This window comes from Eschrichtius robustus, chromosome 7, assembly GCF_028021215.1.
Source record: "Eschrichtius robustus isolate mEscRob2 chromosome 7, mEscRob2.pri, whole genome shotgun sequence".
In the NCBI taxonomy this organism is placed as follows: domain Eukaryota; kingdom Metazoa; phylum Chordata; class Mammalia; order Artiodactyla; family Eschrichtiidae; genus Eschrichtius; species Eschrichtius robustus.
The window spans coordinates 13,433,664-13,457,706 of NC_090830.1; the positions used below are offsets into that span (position 1 = coordinate 13,433,664).

The 24,043-nt window shown below is 38.6% G+C and overlaps 1 protein-coding gene across 1 annotated transcript in view; it reads right to left on the reverse strand.

Annotated features, from left to right (window-relative positions):
- The window catches only part of TSNAX (translin associated factor X), a 32,971-nt gene extending 14,511 nt beyond the window's left edge, over positions 1-18,460 (reverse strand). The window contains exons 1-4 of the mRNA XM_068547610.1: positions 18,300-18,460; positions 17,762-17,866; positions 14,994-15,108; positions 10,493-10,623 (exon numbers count right to left, since the gene is read on the reverse strand). Coding sequence (XP_068403711.1) covers positions 10,493-10,623; positions 14,994-15,108; positions 17,762-17,866; positions 18,300-18,315 — 367 coding nt within the window. The 5' untranslated portion in view covers positions 18,316-18,460. The remainder of the gene's footprint in view (positions 1-10,492; positions 10,624-14,993; positions 15,109-17,761; positions 17,867-18,299) is intronic.
- Positions 18,461-24,043: the final 5,583 nt, after the last annotated feature.

A 24,043-nucleotide genomic window follows, 5' to 3' on the forward strand; every position in this document is an offset into this window, starting at 1 on the left:
TTTACAAGATTAGAGTTCAAACTGATGAAGCTCAGAATCAGAGGTCTCACGGTTGGTTATGTGATTTATTTTTTATAGGGGACAAAAAGAAGATGCAGAAAAGAGCCCTCAAAATTCCATCTGTTTGTATCGATCTCTACTAAGGTGGGTGGCTGTCAAAGATTACGTTTTCAAGTATATCTAAAGTCATTATTTAAGTTGCCCTTGGGATGTGTTTGATTAAGTTACCCCAGACATGAGGGTGCCATTTCTACTCCATAGAAATTAGGTTTCAGTATATACCATACAGAAAGTTCAACGACATCTGGCCCCAAACACTGAAAGCATTTTTGGTCACATCTAGGTAAAAGGATGTTTAAACAAGTTATGTTTCAACTTGATGAAAAGGACATCCGCTATTTTCAGTGAATAATCCCCAAGGTGAAAATTTTCAATCTACTGCCATATTCCATCAAACAATGGCTTCCCCTTCTGCTTCTGCTTCTGCTTGGATGAAATCCAATTATAATTATTTACAAAATCAGCTGCCAGTAAGAGAGAAGTTTGTAGGTTGGTTTTATGTAATTTGTTATTTTTCTCCTCCTTCTCCTATTAGAACATATACAAGGAAACCCAATTAAAGGCTTCTGATTATTTTTACTTATTCTTATAATATTTAAGCAATATATAGCCCATCCAAAGCTCCACAGAAAACCATACAGAGGTTTCATCATAAACTCGATCTACAAGTCTCAACTTTCTTCCCAGGCTTCTAGTGTTTTAGAATACTATCTGACATTTGACCCAGCAATTCCACTCCTAGGTATATACCCAAGAGAACTGAAAGCGTATGTTCACACACAGACTTGTACGAACGTTCACAGCAGTGTTACTTTTAGCCAAGTAGAAACAACCCAAATGTCCATCAACGGATGAATGCAAAAACAAAATGGTACATATGTACAATAAAATATTATTCAGCCATAAAAAGGAATAAAGTGCTGACAGATGCTATGACACAGATTAACCTTGAAACATTATGCTAAGTGAAAGAATCCAGTCACAACAGGCCACACATTGCATGCTCCTGTTTCTATGAGATGTCTAGAACAGGCAAATCCATGGAGACAGAAAGCAGCTTAGTAGTTGCCTTGGGGTGGGGGAAGGGAGCTGGGGAGTGACTGCTAATCGGTAAGGGATTTCTGGTTGGGGTGATGAAAATATTCTGGAATTATCCAGTGATGACAGCCGTACAACCTTGTGGTTATATTAGCAACCACAATTTAAAAGGGTTAATTTTATGACATGTAAATTATATTTCAATTTTTAAAACTGCATTTATAACTATTTGTAAGAATACCACCTGAATTTTTGCAAAAGTGAGCTTTACCAGATCACTGAAATGTAAACGTATAATCATGTCTAGGTTTGATTCACAGCCAACTCTGCTAAAAAATGTACCCTCAAACACATAACTTGTACATAGAAAATAAATGTGTGCAATTACACTACCAATAGTAAAACAAATGCAATTCCACTACTTTGGATTTTGTTTAATTTGGACTTTGTCTGAGCAAGGCTTCTACTTTAGCACCGAAGAGTGTATGTTGGGCAAATCAGTATTCCTGAGTTTTTATCTAACATGAAAACAAATTTTTGAATTTAGCATACTCTTACAGATTCATTCTGCTAAATTCCAGAGGGAAGAGAACAAACTTTTGTTAACAGTTACGTCCCAGACTACGAAATGCTTTCCACGAACAGATTCCATTGAATTTTCAAAGCAGTCCACGAGGCAGCTGTTCCTGCTCCCGCATTACAGGCTGAGAAAGCTGAAACTGAAAGAGGCCGCATGTTCCAAGGTTACAGATCTAAGGAACATCACAGCAAACACGGAAGCCCAGGTCTGTACGGCAGCGAAGTCTCTTCTGCTTCACCTCACTGAGTAAATATTATCTGTTAAAAGCGAACCTGAATGAGTAGAAACCTTAATAGCCATCTGGGGATGTTCTAACTCCCCCCGAGCTGCCTCTGGGATCTTGGGAAGAGGGTCACACTCTCTTCCTATCTCAGTCGCTATAGGGTCATCCCTGAAACAGTTCTGGTCAGCGCTGTCAACTCCCCTGTCCCTTGGAGTGATATTCAAAGTATTTTAACAGGAAGATAAATTATTACATAAATCAACATAAATCTAGCATTTTAAATATACTCGTCTATTCCCTTATGATATCAAACGACATTTATTATGAGACCTGCTTCCCAAGTGATTTAAGATACAGCATAAATTATCCATCAAATCATTCTGATAATTCTCACATCATTTCTTGATTTTTCGATGTTGCTGGAAGTATCTTTCGTTTGGTTTGTCTTTCCCCAGCTAAACGATGCCCCTGACTGAGCCATGATTTGATACTGGGAACATCATCAAACTTCCCACGACTTCTTCCATTAAAACGACAGTCACTAGGTGACTGAGGAATCCTGCCACGTGGGGATTCACAGGCCTGCCTCCATTTCAGCTTCCAACTCTCCCCACCGTTCAACAAACCTCTGTTCTGTTCTCATCAGCCTCTCTCCTCTAACCACGGGGGGCTAAAGAGGGTAGAAAGACAAGAGAAAAGGAGGTTCGTGATGTCACTCGTTGGGCGTGTGTGCTGTCCTCTGGTCGTTCAGTAAGACCCAGGGCAGAGCGCCCTCCCCAGACCCCTTCCCTATGTGCAGAGACAGTCGCTACCCCCGCCTCCAAGGGGGGTGTCTCAAACAAAGCAGAGCTCCCTGAACCCACCTCAAAGCCTGTTAACTGCAACCTGAGGGAATGCGCTCGCGTGAAGACTTGTTTACAGCCCTGGTCCCAGGAGACCTCCCAAATACTGTTTGCTTCTCCCCACAGGGCACTTATCTGGCGGCACGGCTCAGCTGCACCACACAAACCCACCCCACTCCACTCCTGGACTTGACTTAAAGCCACTCCCCAGTCTCCCCACCCATAATAATGTATTATCTGCAGCCTGTCCCCTAGCTGCAGTGCACAAACCAAGAAGTATCTGTCGTGGGCTGAATTATGCCCTCCTAAAAGCCATACGTTGAAGCCCCAAGTCCTAACCCCTAGTGCCTCAGAATGTGACTATATTTGGAGATATGGCCTCTAAAGGTGATTAAGTTAAAAGAACATTACGGTGGGCCTTAATCCAATCTGACTGGTGTCTGGATAAGAAGAGATCAGGACACCCCAGACACCAGGGATGCACAGAGGAAAGACCATGTGAGGACACTGAGGGCGGCCATCTTTAAGCCAAAGAGAGAGGTCTCAGAAAAAACCAACCCTGCTAACACCGTGATCTTGGACCTCAAGCCTCCAGAACTGTGAGAAAATAAACTTCTGTTGCTTAAGCCACCCAGTCTGTGGCAGCTCTAGCAAACTAATATAGCATCTTGGAATCACAGTGTATGTTTGGCTTTTGAGATAAATCAGATATGCTGAAATCTGTATTATTAATTAATTTGACTAATCACAGTTAATAACATACTACTTATCAACAGACACAAAAGTATGTTTATATTACACAAAAGTATGTTTTGTTTTAACAACCAAAATGATCATAATAGTGTTATCAAGCTGAATATCTTGCCCGACTTCTCCCAATGTTATCATGCTACAACTAACTAGCAAAATCCCAGCCAGGAACGAATCTAACTTCCTACCTCATTGATTCCTATCACATTTATCGATCCGGTAAACTTTCCAAAATGATTAGTAATAACTATTCAATGTTGCTGGTTAAGTTCCCACCCCCATTCCCTTGGAGTCATTCCTGTATCTCCAGGCCCTCGTCAATTCCAAACTACTGTTCCACCTCCTGCCCGTTCTCAGCACGTGACTGGAAGAGAGAGGTTTCTGAGCAAGAATGTCCTCCCCTGCCGGCCTCTACACCCCTCCTGAAACGCCCATCTCAAAAGAGGTGGCCTTCATCTCATACAAGGCTTGTCAATTTCCCTACGCTACAGAACCCACCCCCTCTTGATTCCTTAGGGATCCTATTCCATCAAAGATTCCATTCTATTTCCTTTGGTTTAGGTCCGGAGGACCCAGTCTTCGGCTTTCTTCTCACTCTACACTCTCTTTGGATCATTTTATCCATGTCTATAAATTCAACTATAGCTTACAAGCTGAAGCCTTCAAGGCTATAACTGTACCCTGAGTTCTCGAAACCAATATATTCAATTGCCTATTAGGAAGCTGCTTGGATGCCACATCAATCACATCCAAAACCCATTCTGTCTTCCATTTCTTCCCTTAACAAATAACATCTGCATTCAACCAGTTGGCCAAACCAGTAAGTTTATTAAGTTACTGCACTTCAATCTCCTCATTTGTAAAGTACAAACATCTACCTACATTGTAGGATTTATATAAAATAATATGTCAGTGTCTGGCACAAGGGTCCACTGTAACTACTGAATTAAACTGAGGTGGGAATTATTAAAATAAGAATGATGGGTATTAATTTTTGTTAGATAATACTTAAAACTTTTTTAAAGAAAACAATGGTGTTTTGGATCTTTTATGTCTTCTTTCCAATGTATTAGCTCACAGTTAAAAGAGGCCATTATTCTTTCAAAATGTTACCTTAACTCAACATGCACTATGATACTAAGAAGTAATAGTAAATTATTTTAAGGGACACTACTGCTGGAATAAGGACCTCTTTGACTTGGTGCATATGTCCAAACTGAGTAGGAAGCTCTCTTGTCCATGATCCCTACATAGCCCCACCATCCTCATCAACTGACAGACCTCAGCTCAAGAGTAACTTTCTGAAACAAGATTTCAGAAAAGCAGTAAGAATGTTCAGAGATGAAAAGAGAAACTGGGTTGAAAGACCTTCATACACTTGGACAGTCTAAGTACTGCATACCCAACATTTATCCAAAAAGAATGTTCACAGACTGAGTCTTTGTGACCCACAGAACGCCTGTGAGAGATTTTCTCACGGTCACAGGATTCACCACAGAAGTTTGTAGTACGATATAAACACTTAATAAATTGTGATTAAAACAGTCATAAGAAACGTTTACTAAATCATCTCGTTTAAATGCAAATTTAAGCTATATCTATTTTAATTACCTATGTAATTAAAATACTTTATTTTAAAATATTTTATTAAATAAATTAATAAAAATTTATTATTTATTATTTTTAATAAATAATTTTAATAATAATTTTAATAAATAGTTTATTTTATTATTTATTACTTATTAAAAATTTATTATTTATTTAAAAATCTCACAAAAGGAAGTGAGAGTCTTTAACCAGATATAGGATCTGAGATCTTCAAGTAAAAGCCTCTGGCTTTGCAGAAAACAATTACAGTATGAAGTACCAAATACTAGCTAGCAGAGAGGAGATGGTCTAGCAGAAACTTTATCATCACAGCAGGTAAAACAAGTCAGATTCCAATTCCAATACCATCTCTAAGCTCATTTACAAAATGAGGTGGTGGAACAAGATGTGCTCCAACCACTCTTTCAGTTTTAAAATTATTTTCAAATTAGGCAAATGAATGCTTTCAAACCAAATTAAAATACATTCAGAAAAAAATTGAAATCCATCAACATGCATATGCCTGGATTTCCCACTAAACCAAATGGACACCAAACTACTGTACTGGGCAGAGAAAAATTAGCTATTCATCAAACCTATTTCCATTGTCTTTGGCACAGAGACCATATTCCCCATTCTCCCTTGAAATCAGCTGTGGACATGTGACTGGCCAATAAAATGTGGACACAAGTGGTCGATGCCACTTGGAGGGCTGGCCCATAGAAACCTCAGGCATGACCCTGCACTCCTCTTTTCCACGACCTGCCAGGTGTACGTTGATGTCCTGGCTGATCTTGGAAACCACGTACTGATAGTAGCAGAGCCCCAAGATGCTGGGTCTCTGAATGACTAAGTGCGAAGAGCACACTCAAGCCACCAACACAAAGCCAGGACTTTAAATGAGAAAGAAACGATTTCTATTTTGTTAAGCCACCAAAATGTCACAGGTTTATTCATTTGTTTCAGTACTTAGCTTTACCTGAACTAACATCTCTGCTGACGACTTAATCTCGCTTACAAACAGAAAAATTCAGTGTTTAGCTATATCTCTCCCTTCACTAAATTCTTCCATTATTTATTCCAAAGGCTTACAGATCTTCATGTCCTAGTTCATTTTTTCAGCGAGCCTTCTCAATTTTGCTAATATGCTGAAATGATATCAAATTTCTCTGTACTGATATAACGAGCTTTAGAACGCCCCTAAATATTAACATTGATCCTATTTCTGCTCTTATGTCTAAGTAACAGCCCCTGGAAACATGTTTCCTTTTGGAAGGAACAAAAAATAGTCAAACAAAAATTCACAAAAGCAAATCATCAAATAAAAGATTTGATTGAACAACAAAAAAAGCCCTTTTAAAATACTTTTGCTCTTCATTCTGTCAACATTTATCAAACAGCTATTAAGTGTCTGGGATACATCAGTTAATAGTAAAAAACTTTTGTAGACTTGTCGAGTCCACATTCTAGTAGAGGAGAAAGAAATAATAAAGAAACATAATAAATACGGAGATTACAGAGTAAGTCAAAACGCCTTAAGTGCTATGGAAAAAAAAAAAAAACAGCAACACAAGAGCTATAATGTGTGCTGGGTTTTTAAGAAAAACCTTCATATTTAAGCAAAGAGAAATTTAAGCAAGATAAAGCCTTTACTCGGGGTTAGGTTCTGAAGTCTACAGGTAAATTAAATCCATATAATAAGAAAGCAATGGTACCACTTACTAGCTTATGACCTTGGACAAGTTGCTTAACTCCTGTGAGTCTCAATTTCCCCACTTATGAAGTGGTAAAAATAATATTTATGACTTAGGGATACTGCAAAGGTTATATAAATATAAATATTTAATATATAAAGAACAATGGCTTAAAAAAAGTATCTGTAACTGGCCTAAAACACTCACTTAACCCATCATTCACATTCTCGGGTGAGAGAATTAAAATATTAGTTAGGGTCTGAACTGAGTTTTGTGCACCAGAATGTCTCAAAATTAAATGACAATTTTTAGTATTATCACAGTGATATAAACTAAACCAAAATAAAGAAGAAATATTTTTGTCTTTGAGATGGACGACATTTCCCCCAACTGTTAATTTTTCAACGAATAAAAAAAAAAAACTGAAAACACGACAGGGCACGAGAAAAAGTTTTAAGTGACTTATTTCAAGAAACTAATTATTTGTCATTTGTTTAACCATCCCTTGGGACAATCTGTAACCCACTCTGATAAGAAATGTGTAGAAAACAGACCTAACTTTTTGTTGTTGTTCAATTAGTAGTAGGACACTCAATGTTTGAGCTCACACAAGTATCCCTTAGGGACATGCTCTGCGTGCCATTAGCACTATTCTTAATGAGGAAAAGCACAGAACTCCTTTAGTTCAATGCCAGAATTGTTTTATCTTCAAGTCAAAAGAACAACTATTTGGAGTAACACCAAAAGAAGCATTTAACAATTACAAGCAGCAAGCTATTCATAAGCATCACATTGTTCATGCTACTCTAATTATAAATAACCTTATTTTATCAAATAAAATATCTGTCAGCAAATTTTTAAGTCCCAGACACCTCTTTATTTGACTGCTTTATTCCTTAACTTTAAGAAAAAAAATCTTTATTGTTTCAATTTAAAGAACCTCACTTTATTTTAAAGACTTCCTACAGAAAAGTGAGACACACAGAATCCTTAAATTTTTAATTCATGGGTAGGTAATCTCAAAGAAAACTTACAAATCATAAACAAAGGCCTTAATCAGAATATGGTGCTTACAATAATCCTCAATGATAGTGAACTGGGAATATCTGAAGAAAGACTGCTCCCATTTTACTAACGTCCTATCTAAACTTTTTCCAAGAATGTAGTGCTTCCTTCCTGATTTAAGAAACACTCTACTGATTCAATGAAATGTCCCCTTTGCCTTTTTTTCTCCATTTCTGTTTTGTTCTAAAAGCCAAGTATGACTTCCTAGGTTTCTTTCCGTGTCATTATCCATATGGTCCTTGCTCTTATTTAAAGCCTTTCCTTATACTTTACTCATTGATCCATGAAGGACCTACAAAATAAATTACTGGGCCAAATAAAGCAAATCTACAGTGTCCCTAGATTAACTGTGCTTTTTGAACTTCACATAAATGGAATTATACAGTTAGATACTCTTTTGTGTCTGCTTATTTTGCCCAACAGAATGTGAAATTCATATTTGCTGTCACATATGGTTATCATTTTTTACTGCTATGTAGTACTACATTGCACAACTATGCCACAATGTACCCATTTTCCTGTTGATAGACATCTGGGTCATCTTTTACTTTTAGGATATTATGATTACAGCTGTTATGAGGTTTCTCGCACATGTCTTTTGGTGACATAAGCCTCACTCCTCTTGGGTATATACCCAGAAGTAATCATACAGTAGACACGTTCCCAGCTAGATACTGCCAAAGTTTTTAAAAATGGTACGGGCAGTTATTTATGATTTAGTCATGCTGGTGAGTGAATGGTTATCTCACTGTGGTTTCACTTTACATTACTCTAGTGAATAATGATGCTGAGCACCGTTTAGTGAATATTCACAGTCATCTGAATATTCATATTTTTGAGGCCCCTATTCAACTTTTTTGGTCCTTTTTTTTTTTTTTTTATAATTTATTTATTTTTGGCTGTGTTGGGTCTTCGTTGCTGCGCGCGGGGTTTTCTCTAGTTGAGGCGAGCGGGGGCTGCTCTTTGTTGCGGTGCGCAGTCTTCTCATTGCGGTGGCTTCTCTTGTTGCGGAGCACGGGCTCTGGGCGCGCAGGCTTCAGGAGTTGTGGCACGTGGGCTCAGTAGTTGCGGCTCGCAGGCTCCAGAGCGGAGACTCAGTAGTTGTGGCGCACAGGCTTAGATGCTCCGCGGCATGTGGGATCTTCCCAGACCAGGGCTCGAACCCGTGTCCCCTGCATTGGCAGGTGGATTCTCAACCACTGCGCCACCAGGGAAGCCCTTCTGGTCCATTTTTAAAATTGTTTCTCTTCTTGTTGATTTGTAGGAATTGCCCATATACTCTGCATATGACTTCTCTATCCAATGTATGTATTTAAATGTCTTCTCTCAGACTTCAATTTGCCTTTTTACTTCCTTAATGATGTCTTTTGATAAAAAGAGTGTCTTAATTTTAATGAAATTCAATTGATCCGATTTTCCTTTAGCAGTTAATGCTTTTTTGTGTCATTAAAAAAAAATCTTTCCTACCACAAGGTCACGAAGATACTCTCGTATGTTTTCTTCTAGAGGCTTGTTATAGCTTTCACTTCACCCTTCTTTCTCCCATTACCTCTGATCTTCTCTCCCAACCCTGCCAAATCTGTCACATGCAAGGCTGTGCTTGCATGTGACAACATAAACTGAATTCATGAAATCTTTTTTATTATATGTGTTATTATTTTGAAAATCAAATAAATCCCTGATAGTAAATAATAAATGATGAGGATGGGAATGTACCCCCTTTCAGAATATACTATAATGACTCCTCATGGAAATGTGTTATCACTTTAGTTTATAATAACACGCCTCCAGCTTTAACTGATACACGCAGGCACCTTCTCTTACTAATATCAAGACGTTTCAACAACCACAGGTTGACATTTCTGAAAAACAAGTGCGGAAATGATAACCAGACTAAAACTGAACATATACTGACCAGGTGCCAGATGAACTCATTTCCTACTACTGAACTTACCTGAGCTCAGTGGAATCAGCTATTTGATAGAAAGGAATACAGAACTTCCATTTACTTCTATAAATATGCATCAACCTTTGATTTTGTCTTTCTGCAAATTTCAGGGTATGTCTGAATTATACAGTTATCTCTCCTCACAGTGAACTCACCATAAGAAAAGGATGAAGAGGATCAGATCAAGTACCTTAAACATTTGTGCCAACTAATTTGCAAATGGTGATAATCACCAAGATCCAGTACTCCATGAAACTTTTTAAATGAATATATAAAACCCAGTACTATCCTAACTTCCCAGTATGGAGTCACACTATGCGATGTTCTGGTCCACCTGGCTAAGTGATACATTCTCTTTCATAAACTTACTATGACTGAAACTTAGAGCCACAAGTGAGATATAACCATAGTGGGAAATGAGTTACGCCCTGTCTGAATACACCCTACTCACTCAAGAATAAAGTTCATCTATTAAGTCTGTGTCCTTAATTACTTTATTAAAATCTATCAATGACTGTCACTACACAGAAAAATAAAGCCCATTAAGCATTTTTAGATTACCTTTACATTACTATTCAGAAGTTCCAATTTTTTAAAGCCAGTGATATTTCACCAAGTATCAATTAAAATTCAGGCAATGCACATAAATCATGTAACAAACTATTTTTTTTTTAAATGTTACCACTACCATGAACCTAGACTTACCTGTAGTAATGGCTCTGTGGAACTGATGCATGTCTTCTCCTGAGAGCTCTTGGGCTACCTGCAATATCTTTTGTCTGACACCATCCAATTTAATTTCTGATTCAGTCAGTATTTCTTCCATATCAGGAGCACTATAATCAAGATATTGGGGACTTTTAAAACATCAGTCAGATGTTTTGATAGTGAAAAACTGAAATAATCTACATATCAATTAACATAGGGCTAAATAAATATCGTGTGTATCTGGAAACTTCTAACTCAAAACTACAACTATAGTTTACTAAAAATAGGTTAAAAACATGGAAAAACGCTATAATATTAAGTGAAAAGAGAAATATAAAAAGTTGTATTTATAATATGACCATAACTACAAGAAAAATTATGTTCATAAAAATATGACATCTGGAGATGTCTACTTTTAGTCAGGATGGAGTAACATGGACAGCATTTATCATCCCACCATAAAACTAAACAACTAACAACTAAAGAGAAATACATACATACATACAAAAAAAATGGTTTTCAGACATTGGGCAACAGGCAGCATGGGACAGTGGTCCCTGAGAGAAGGGTGAAAAAAAGGACATGTGCCCTATGACTGTCCCATCTGACTGCCTGCAGTGCAGGGATGAGAAACTTGGGTGGACCCTGGGAGTCTCCCTGAGTAGAGGGGGAGGAAGTGGGAGTTCAGGTTGGTAAAGATAGCTAAAACTTGCAAGGCAGAGTAACAAAGGAGAAAACTACACACAGAGTTTTCAGAGATCTACACAGGGGACCCACTCAAGTCTTCAGCTGAACTCTGATCAGTGCAGACTTGTGAGGAAACTACCCAAGGCTGAAAAATGAACCATCCTGAGTGAGCACGCAAAACAATATCCAGAGCTCACACAAAACCAGAAATTGTTGGTTCATCACTGGCAGACTGACACTACAAAAAGTATTAAAGGAAGTTCTCTAGGCAAAAGGAAAATGATACCAGATGAAAATCTGGATCTATACATAAAGGAATAAAGGACACCAGAAATGGGAAATATATATAAAAATATAATTTTTTAATTTTTAAAACATCATATTGTTTAAGTAAACATAATAATGTATTATGGGGATTATACATAATATAGAAGTAGCATATATTTCAAAGTAGCACAAAGGCCAAGCTTGTAGAGGTGAAATGGAAAAGGAAGTATACTATTACAGGGTTCATATACTATAGGCAAAGTGATATGCAAGCTGTCCTTACCTTGTACAGTATCATATTAACTGAAAAGTGTGCATATCAACATTGTGACCTCAATTTGCAAAGTAACTGTTACCACAGAACCATGCAAAGGACAGACATGATTCTGAGATGCACAAGTTTCAATTAACACAGTATTGTGCAAAGTAAGGACAGCAGACTGTGACAAGTCATATATTATAAACCATAAAACAACCATTATAAAAACAAAACAAAAAGGTACAGCTAATAAACCAACAAATAAGATAAAATGGAATTATAAAAAATACTCAGTCTTCACAACATTGTAAAGCAATGATATCCCAATTAAAGAAAAAAACAATATTCAACCCAAAATAAGGCAAAAAAATGGAAAATGGATCATAAATTTAATTCCAACCATATCAATAATCACATTAAATGTAAAGTCTAAACACCTCCATAAAAGGCAGAGACTGGATAAAATGGATAAATGGATAAAAAAGCAAGAAAGACAAGAAATCCTCTTTAAATATAGACACAAATAGATTAAAAATAAAAGGACAAATAAAGATATACCCTGTTAACACTAATCAAAAGAAAACTAGAGTAGCTGTATTAACAAAGTAGAATTCAAAACAAAGAATATTTCCAGGGATACTATCATAAAAATAAAGGGTCAATTTATCAAGTGAACGGAACAATCTTAAACATTAACGCATCAAATAAAAGAGCTTAAGTACATCAAGCAAAAACTGATAGTAGGGAAAAAAGAAATAGACAAATCCACAATTACCATCAAGAGATTTGAACCTCTCTCAATAATTGATAGAACAAGTATACAGAAAATCAGTAATGACACAGATGATTGAACATCATCAACCAACTTAATTGACATTTATAGGACACTACACCCAACAATAGCAGAATATGTATACTTTTCAAGTGTACAAGGCCCAGATAGACCATATTCTGAGCCAAAACCAAGCTTCAGTAAATTTAAAAGAATTCAAATCATAAAAAGTATGCTTGGCAAATTCCTAAATATTTGGAAACAAAATAACATCTAAACAACCAATGGGTCAAAGATGTAATCAAAATGAAAATTATAAAGTATTTTGAACTGAATGAAAATGAAAAAACAACATACCAGAATTCGTGGAATGCAGCTAAAGTGTACTTAGAGCCATAAAACGGAAATTTATAGCACTAAATGCCTATATTAGAAAAGAAGAAATGATCTTAGTTTCTTCTTTGATCTCAGCTTCCGTCTTAAGAAACTCTTTAGAAAAGGAGCAAATGAATGCAAAGTAAGCAGAAAGAAGGAAATAACAGAAATCAATGTGTCAGAAAACCAAAACATACAGAATATCAATGAAATCAACAGTAGTCCTTTAAGATCAATAAAACTGATCAACCTCTAGCCAGACAGATCAGGAAAAAGAGAGGATACAAATTACCAACTTCAGGAATGAGAGAGAGAACATTACAACAGATTCTACAGAAATTAAAGGATAATAAAAGAACATTATGAGATGAAATGGAAAAATTCCTTAGAAGACCAAACTACCAAAGTTCACTAGCAGAGATAGCTACCTACATCTATTAAAGAAAATAAAGTACAGTTAAAATATGAAATCTGCTCATTAACAGTAGTTATCTTTATGTACTCTGGCTGATTTCTTTCATAAAGTATTTTTACTTTCTGTAGTTTATTATTTTTCTGAAGTTTACTATTTTCTCAGTTTACTAATCAAAATATACATATAATATGGACACAATTATGATAAAAAAGTATAAAATATGAAATCTGCTCACTGATAGTGGCTATCCTAGTGTATTGTCACTGACTGACTTCTTTCACTCAGTATCTTTACTTTTCTGTCATTTCGTATTTTTCTAAAGATTACTATTTTCTAAGTTTACCATAATGCATATTTATTATTTTTTGGTGGACAAATATTTACAAGATGACTGTACACAATAACAAGGCTTGTTCTAAAATATTAAGTTCTCTTGTCACAGTTCTACTATTTCTTTAAACTGCTGAATATTTACAGCAATTGTTTTAAAACTGCAATTTCTATTGAAAAGAAGTGTTCATAACTAACCAGATCAGTGTTGCTTCTTTCCATAATACAAGTTCAAGTGTGTACAAGCTATGGGAAAACTGGTTCAAAAAACAAGCAAAAACTAATTTTAGAGTCAAGTATGAAAAAGAAAATGTTAACAGTGCCACATTCCAATAAACCTATATGTGGCAAATTTGCTTCCACTTAGTGGAATAAAAATTAAAGCATTTCAGAATTACCTTAAAAGTTGTAAGTGAATAGAATACTTCAATAATATTTTAATAATAAAAAGCTCATAAATTATATTTGGTCTTTCTTAAATACTTAAAAGACACATGGTGGGAAGCCAATCATTGCTATCCTTCTAAAGGCATTTGGAATTGGTAATGTAACAAGAATCTCTCTTTGGGAGTTGCAGGGTGGGTGATTTCTACCCCCATGTAGAACAGAGAAGCAAAGAAAGCTAGTCAAATGAAATATGAAGCAAACAAAGATGAGAGATAGAGATACCCAACTGCATTCATAAAATATTCCTGAATCTTCTTTCTAATTCACTCCCTTCCTCTTAATTTAGGCTAGTTTAAGCTGGCTTCTTTTACTTGCAACAAAGAAATCTATTAAATATACAGAGCCTACCTAGAAAAATATTAAAGTCCTAGAGAACGAATGTCACAGAGCTGAAGGTAGAGGAACTTTCAAAGAATTAAGCAGTCAACACTATCACATGCTGCAAATATGTAAGTCAGAAAAAAGCAGAAGAGTGTGTACTAGATTCAGCAATATGAAAGTAACAAGGGCAATTTCAATTTCAATTCTGTGAGGCAGAAAGCCAAACTGCAATGAACTGAAAAATGAATGGGAAGGTAAGTTAAGCAGAATATAACATTTATCTAATATTAAAATTTCTGCACACATCATCCAAGGAAAACTTTAATGTAATAGGTGCTAGTAAACCATTAAAAATTTAATATTTTCACAAACAGTAGCTCTACCTTGGTGAACGACCTTAACAGAACATAAATCCCTAGCTGTTCTGAAAGTAAGAATTGGTCCCTATTTTTATTAACACGTTCATTCTTAAAATCTAGCTGCTACTAACATCCTCTGAGCCCAGTGGTCAAAAAAGGCCAGCTAGTTACTGCCCACTGACTTACGATATATATTAAATGCGATACATATAAAATACGTATAAAACTGTGTCCAACTGTGACAAATTTCAAAGATATTTACTCACCTTGTAATCCTGTGGAGGAGAAAAATTGTCCTTTTACTTTCAACAGTTATATCCCGACTAAGTTTCACAAGTCTCTCGTATTTGTCATGTCTTGCATCAAGTTCCTGCTGAAATGCTAAGAACACATTATTATGAACATAAGCATGCTTATTCTACACTTGAAGCCTATCAAACAATATTGGAGAAACCACCTTATTTACTTTTAAAGTACTTGGAAATCAAAGACTCTGCTACTAACCGAGATATTCTTTAACTAGAGGTATGCCTTAGCTGGATTTTACCACTCAGAGCCTCACAATGAGACATACATTTTGTAACAAATATCTGTTCTAATAAACATGAGATTGTTACCACAAAATCATCACATATAACTACATACAAAAACTACTTTCAACTACCTCGCTAGGTTATGTAAAGTTATTTTTAATTACCTTACCTTACACAATAAAAATATCTACAAAAAATAAACTGGAATTTTAAAATTAAGTTTATAACCCTTAATAACATCAACTTTCTGAATTCTCAAGCCCTAGTTGTTGAAATACCCATAAACCACTTACTTAACAACCACTTTATTTTAGAAGCACTGTCACTCCAAAGACCTAGCAAGTTGCCTGTCCTATAGGGAGCAATCCACAGAGGAATTTTGAATACAGAAGTTTATTCAGAACCTGACTTAACTATTAACCAAATTAGTAGTTGACAAAGACCTAAATACATCTGGTCTTTTATTATTGAGATAATAATTAGGCTAGGATTTTGCCTAATATTTAAAGACAATCAAATAGTGTATTCACTATTTATTTTGACTACATTAATGACCACTGTGAATCAGATATTATAAATACAAAGTTAAGGCAATTTCTACCCTCAATGAGCTCAGTCCAGTATGAGACAGAGATGTAAACAAAGAATTAAATGTAATCATGCTATAATAAACATATAGAAAAGGTTCAGTAAAGCAGGAACTACATTTTTCTTGTTCACTATCAACACATGCCAGAACATAGATGCTCAATAAATATCCCCTGACTGAATGGATGGATGTTCAATGAATGCAACGTTTGTCACCAAGTTTGCTTGGGAGGAAAATCCGAAAGGCTTCAAAGGGAAGAAGCTACTTGAGCTGTGTCTTGAAGAAAACTACAGTACACCAGGTGGGCAATGGGGGCACCAAGTCAGAAGCAATTCCAAGCTTAAAGAACTATGTGCACAAAGGCAGGTAGAAACATAGAACAGCAAAATATGCTTGGAAACAAGCAGCTCAGTATGGGGTGAGTGAGAACATACCGGTGGGGAATATTGGCTTGGCCAAAACGTTCGTTCGGTTAATGAATACGTTGCTCAATAAAGTTCTTGGTGAAAGTGAAAAATGCCTTTTATAGCCACTTAAAACCGAATGAACTTTCTGGCCAACCCAATACTTGCCCCAGTGTATCGATAGTTTTTCCACTGAGTATATAGCTCTATCAATATGCTCTCTACTCAATTACAGCTAGTTGTCTTACACCCCTGAAGATCACTGTATGTGCTGTGGCAGTTCTAAAATATGTCCACAAGTCACTTGATACTCCTCCCTTCAAAAAGAGAAACCTAATTCCCTTCCTTTTAAATATGAGGCAGAGTTTTAAAACTACCTCATATGTAACAAAAAAACTGTAGCAAAAGTGACAGTGTATGATGTCCAAGATTAGGACATAAGAGAATTGTGGTCTCTCTCTCTCTCCCTCGGTCTAGGGGAAGCCAGATGCCACAACACGAGGACACTCAAGCAGTACTATGGAGGGGTCCACGTGGAGATGAACCCAGAGCTGGCTGCTGGCAGAAGGCCTAACTTGCCGATAGCTGTGGATCCTTCAACCCAATTCAAGCCTTCAGATGGCTGCAAGTTAGAATCAACAGCTAACTAAGGCCCCTCTCGGATTCCTGAACTACAGAAACTATAAAGAACAGGGTGCTGGAGTAATTCCCTGGTGGTCCAGTGGTTAGGACTCCGCGCTTCCCCGCAGGGGGCATGGGTTCAATCCTTGGTCAGGGAAATAAGATCCCACATGCCATGCAGCGTGGCCAACAAAAAATAAATAGGATGCTGGGCAGAAGAGTTAGGTGAATTTTGTTTTACGTTGTGTTTTGCAATGAGGACCAGCTTGCCCAAGTTAATATACTGGGAAAAGGGGAGCTGTGAATACGTGTACATGAATGATTTACATGTACACAGATTCCCACTCTCTGCAAAGTGCTACAGTCAAAACAAAAATACAGGCCCTGTCTTCAGAAGTCTAGCTGGGAAAACAAAACCAATACACGTTAAAAATTGAAAAATTAAATATGCGTATATATACAGCTGATATACATATATATATATATACACACACACATACCTGATACATATACACATACATATACACTTGAAACATACACCTAATGGAAATACACATATATACCTGATACACACACACACACACACACACACACACACACCCCTGGGGGACGGGGGGGGGGTGAGTATATATATTTATCAGGTCCACAGTAATTTTTAGTTACGTGGCACGTCTGATGTTAATTAACTAATGTTTACCTGTGAAACTGTAATGGGAAAAAGAGTCAAGACGTCTGTAACCTCAACTGAGGGTAGACCCAGCACTATGGCAAAACCCCCGGGAAAATTCTCAGAGGCTGTTTTCACGTGCATAACATGGCTAACTGATCCTTCTTACAAAGTCTTTAGTTCTCTTCCCCTCGCCAGCTTACATGACAAGAGAACTTACATTTGAAGGCCAACATCACAGGTGAAGAGGAATTAACATCCTTCCCTTCTCTCCTCTGGTTATGTGGGAAATTGTCATGCTTCCTTTTCCTGAACCCTCCTGATCCTTACGTAGAGAAGGAGAGAAAGGTTGGACAAGGCTCTTCCATCGCCGAGGAGCTGACAAAACATGACACAGGCAAACCCCTTCCTTCCTTTAAAACCAGGCATCCCCAAGGCCCTCGCCACAGAGGCCTCCTCAACAGACAGAAAAGCAACCCTGCCTTCTCCCCCCCCCAAACCTTACGCTCATCCAGGCCTCCCCCAACGAGTACCTTGATCTAGCACAAGGTGGGGCAATTACCGAACTAAGATAAAAACGGCTCGAGGATTAAAAAAAGGCGCAAACAGGGCCAATGTGGCCTGGAAATCACCAGGGCCGCCGCCCCTCCCGGAGCTTGCGCGGGGAGAGGGCATCTTTAAGGGGTGGGAAGTGGAAAACGCGACCAGAAGGCTGGATGAGATAAATAAATAACGCCCAAAGCCGTCGAGGACGCCACCTTCTTTGCTGCTCATGTCGTCACGGCCTACGGCGAGGAGACACGACACTCAGCGCCTCGGGGCGTGCACGATGCGTACAGCGGCGGCCGAAGAGCCCAAAGCTGTACCCTGCGCAGCCGGCCGATGTCGACGCCCCGGCCGGAAGCACACGCCCGCAGCCACTCAAACTTCTCCCTTTTCCCTCGTACACTTCCGGCCGCGTCCCAGCCCCGCCTCCGCTGGCTCCGCCCCGCGCGTGGCCCGGGGGACCTCGCGCCCTCGCGCCGTTGTCGCGCCTGCCCTCTGCTGTGCCTGAAGACAGAAGCGACTTTACACGCTTCTCTACATGAGCCGTCCATTAAAAAAGACGATGCATCCCCCTGAGGGTGAGGGCAGTGTGAAGGCGGGAAAACGACGAAAGATGTACGTGATTTTTTTTTTGTTTTTCTCTCAAGGCACCTTTGGAACACCCTCGCGTTCCCTCAGCGTGGCCCCCGCCTCCCGCGCGGTGCATAGTGGGGGTTGTAGTTCGCCGCTGGAGCCGGCCCTGCGGCGCCGGGGGCCGGCAGGTGAGGAAGCGACAAGCCCCGCGAGTCCTGTGGGATGGTCTTCTTGGGATCGAGGCGGAACTTTACAGAGTTAGGAGTCTTTAATTAGCCATTTCTGGCGGTGACGCCAGCAGCTTAGGTGATGGAAATGTGCAAATCAGTCAGTGGAAGGCGTTGTTGGTACTTTCTCCTTTGTGTCCCCCCCCCGCCCCCCCCCCCCCGCTCCTCCCTGTCCCACTTTCCCTCCCTCCTCCTCCGTCCTCCGCTGGGCTCCTCTCCCGCCTCCCCGTAGCCAGACTGCCTGCCTTCACGGTGGTCTCCGCCGCTGAGTGGTTGTGTGACCCTGAGAAAGTAATTCACCCCTCGCTCAATTTCTTCATCTGTAAAATAGAGGTAAAGGAGGACCCGCCTCGTAGGATTGTTGGACCACCAAATGAGTTACCACTAAGGCGCACAGAAGAGTCTTTGGTATAGTAAAGGCTCAGTTAAATACTAGCTATGATACCCTTCTCCCACCGTCGCTCTCCAAAAGGAACATGCTCAAGATGGGCAGCTAAGTGGCGCGCCAGCATCCTCTAGATAAAAACTCAGGTGGAGGCTTCGTTAGTTGGGTGGCCTAGGGCTGGCTGGGAAAACACAAATACTATATCTTATTACGTTTTCCCTAAATAACCTCCATATTGCAGGCACTTGTACACGCAATCTGTCCTCCTTGTAAATTTAGGAACAAAGGCACAGTAAATGAAACAACTTGGCTAGAATATGGCGGTGATTTCAAGCCCCTGACAGACCTGTGTCGTAGAAAGGTAGTTTGCTTTAGGTAATTTTTAGGGTCTCTTCCAACTCTGGAGCAAGAAGCTTGCGAAGCACCACCCATTATATCTATGCAACTCTTTGAATACATGTATTGATTAGCCAGATTCCTTGTGGATAAAACAGGCTCCTGAGGACCCGGGCTGAATTCTTGTTTTGCTGACGTTGGGCATAAAATTCTGAGTTTGTGGCAAGTCTGACCGTGCTCACCCCTTATCCGCCAGTGGCCTTCTACTCTTTGATTAGAGGTGATTTGACCATGGGGAGGAAAAAAAAAAAAAAAAAAAAGACAACTTTTTGGGCTTCCCTGGTGGCGCAGTGGTTGAGAATCTGCCTGCTAATGCAGGGGACGCGGGTTCGAGCCCTGGTCTGGGAAGATCCCACATGCCGCGGAGCAACGAGGCCCGTGAGCCACAACTACTGAGCCTGCGCGTCTGGAGCCCGTGCTCCGCAACGAGAGAGGCCGCGACGGTGAGAGGCCAGCGCACCGTGATGAAGAGTGGCCCCCGCTTGCCGCAACTAGAGAAAGCCCTAGCACAGAAACGAAGACCCAACATAGCAATCAATCAATCAATCAATCAATCTTTAAAAAAAAAAAAAAAAAGACAACTTTCATATAATTGTAATCATTGTAATATGACTCCTTCTACATCCAAGGAAGCCAGTAAGTTATGAACATTCTTAGAGTTAATGCTTACTCTAACTGTAGTCTGGGAAAAGGGTATTTTCCCTCACTCTACTGGTATAGCGGCTCTCAAGACCTCAACTTTCCAAAACGTGGATCCGTCATTATTTTCCTTCAGTAACCACCACTCCTGTTCAACTTGAACTACAGCTGTGTTTCTTGAACTGCTTTTTACTGCTTTCCCATAAGTATAAGGTCTAGAACACTTAAGTTTCATAACCTGTAATGACTCCGCAAAGTATCGGCACTTAATGGAGGTGAGGCCCACGAGTACTTTCCCAGCACTCATTTGCATATGCAGTTACGCAGGTGTCCCAACGGTAGCTACTCCTTTGTCAAGAAATGCCTTTCAGCCTGTGTGGCAACCTGCAGAATGCATCTCCACCCTCTCTCCTTGTTGTATTGCTTCAAATGCATACACGTAAGTTTTGGTATTTGGTGGAACATATTTTCTTTTGTTTGTAAGGGAAAGCTACCACCCTGAGGTGGGGAGAGGAAGGTAAAGGTTTTCAGTAAGATTCCGCTTCTGGGATGGTGTTTTTTCCTCCTCATGTTGCATTCTGATTGCCCACATTTGACTCTTGACTAAAGCTCTACGCCTTCCAACAGCACCTGTTTTTATTCAGTCTATAAATATCCTCACATTTGTCACCTTTACAGGAAAAAAAAATCACATACCGAAACTGGTTCTGGTTCTTTTAAAAAGCATATAATCAAGTAGGAGAAGAAATATAGGCCCTCAAGAGATTTTCTGCTTCAGCATTTACTTAATTATGTACTTATTACATAAAGTGGGGGCGGGGTGTCAGGGAGCTGGGCGGGTACAGGGAATCATGAGAAATTGCCAGAACCTTGAGTGACCATTTCTAAAATGATAACCATAATATTTAAAAGATACCTGGGGTCTGAAGTGGTATTGTGAAGCGTACACATACCATTTCACAGATTTATTTTTTAAGCAATGCTGGGACGTAGTAGGAGAAAATTGATGTTCCAGATCTTTACTGGAGAAGGAAGCTGGTATTTGAGGAAGTAAAAAGGGATGGGCAAAACCACAATGAGATACCACTTCACCTCCCACTAGGATGGCCATAATCAAAAATAACAAGTGTTAGTGGGGATACGGAGAAATTGGAACGCTCATATATTGCTGGTAGGAATGTAAAATGGTGCAGTCACTGTAGAAGATGGTTTGGCAGTCTCAAAAAGTTAAACATGGAATTGCCATACGACCCAATAATTCTACTTCTAGATGTATACCTTGTACACAGATGTTCATAGCAGCACCATTCACAATAACCAAAAGGTAGAAACAACCCAAATGTCCATCAGCAGATGATTGGATAAACAAAATATGGTATCTCCATGCAACGGAATATTATTTGGCAACAAAAAGAAAAGAAATACTATCCATACTACAATATGGATACATTATACTAAGTGAGAGATGTCACTCACAAAAGACCACATATATGATTCCATTTATTTGTAATGTTTAGACTGGACAAATCCATAGAGACAGAAAGATTCATTGCTTAGGGCTGAGAGCAGTGGGGCACAGGGGATAGAAGGGTGATAGCTAAAGGTATTACGTTTCTTTCTGAGGTGATGAAAATGTTCTAAAATTGACTGATGATGGTTGCACATATCTGTGAATGTGGTAAAAACTGTTGAATTGGATGAACTGTAAATAGGTGAATTATATCGCAATAAAGCTGTTAAAAAATGTTAAAGTGTGATGGGAAACAATCTTTTCAAACCCAGTAAATATATACATGTAGATATATAGACATACTTCAGTGTTATTAGGGAAAAGCATTAAGCAAAATACCTTAATTTTTAACAATCTGTAATAAAATATATATAAAGTATTTTTCCTTTACAGATTACATAATCTTCAACAAATATTTCTGTGAACAGTTTATGCCTGGCAATTTGATTTGTGCCATTAAGGACACAACTATTTTCTTATTTATTCAACAAATATTTATTGAGTACCTACCATGTTATAGGTGCTGTTCTAAGTATTGGTGATCCCTAATCTTATGAAGTTTATTTCCTAGTGAGAGGAGACAGATGAAGAACAAAATAAATAAGTAAAGTATTTGGCATTAGAAAGTGATCATTGCTGTAAAGAAAAATAAAGTGAAGGAAAGAAAAAGAGATGAAGGGTGAGGTTTCCTGCGGTGAGGGTAAGAGTTGCAATTGAGAGAGGATGGTCAGAAAAGGCCTTGCTGGGAAGCAGACATGTGGCCACAGATCTGAAGGAGGAACAAGTGGGCCATGCAAATATCTGGGGAATTTGCCCTGCCCTGTGTGCCAGTAATTCTCCCCGTTCTCTCCTACATATATTTTTTATTTGTTTGTTTGTTTTCTTCTGCATCATTCCCGTCACCATACAAACTTGCTGTCATATAGCAGCTGGCACATCATGCATGTCCAATATTTGTTGAATGATTGAGCAAATGATATGCAAATACATTATCCCCATCTGTAGATCACCTTTTATTTTTGTTGTAGTACCTGGTTGAAAGGAAGTTTTAAATATTTTTTTAAAGATTCTTAAGCTCATGTAGCTTCTTTTTCATCTTTTTTAAAAAAATTTTGTTCATTTATTTATTTATTTAGGCTGCTCTCGGTCTTAGTTGCGGCACGCAAGCTCTTAGTTGCGGCACGAGGACTCCTAGTTGCGGCACGCGGACTTCTTAGTTGCAGCACGCATGCGGGATCTAGTTCCCTGACCAGGGATCGAACCGAGGCCCCCTGCATTGGGAGTGCAGAGTCTTACCTGCTGGACCACCGGGGGAGTCCCCTAAATTTTTAGTATAGTCAAATTTATCAGCTTTTTCCTTCAGATTTGTGTATTTGATGCCTTGTTTAATAAAGCCTTTCCTACATTAGGTTATAAAAATATCGCCATATACTTTCTTGAAAAGTATAAAACTTGCATTTTCCATTTAGGTTTTTAATCTACCTGGAATCAATGTATATATTGATAAATGATTATCTCACAACCACGTATTGACTCTTTTATCATTTCTCCACTGATTTAGAACACCACAGTGGTCACATATCAAGATTCCATATATGCCTGGGTCTGTCTCTAGGTTTCTTGTTCTGTTCCACTGGTCTATTTGTTTATATACCGATAGCACATTCTCTTAATCACTATAGCTTTGTATTATGGCTGGATCTCAGGAAGGCCAAGTTCCCCTAGCCTCCTCTCCCTACAATATTCTTCACAGTTTTTGCAAGTGGCCTTTACTCTTTCATATCAGTTTTAACAGTTTTTAAAATTGAGATGTAATTCATATACTATAAAATTCACCCTTTTAAAGTATGAAATTCAGTGATTTTTAGTATATTCACAAGGTTGTCCATCATCTATTTAATTCCAAAACATTTTCTCTACCCCAAAAAGAAACCCAACCCCATTTGCAGTCATATCCCATCCTCCCTCCTCAGCCCCTGTCAACCACTAATCTATATTCTGTCTCTGCGGATTTGCCTATTCTGGATATTTCATACAAATGGAATCATACAATATGTGGCCTTTTATGTCTACCTTCTTTCACACAGCATAATGTTTACAAATTCATCTACCTCATAGCATATATCAGTACTCCATTCCTTTTCATGGCTGAATAACATTCCCTTGTAAAGATATATGTTTTGTTTATCCATTCATCAGTTAATAGACATTTGGGTGGTTTCCACT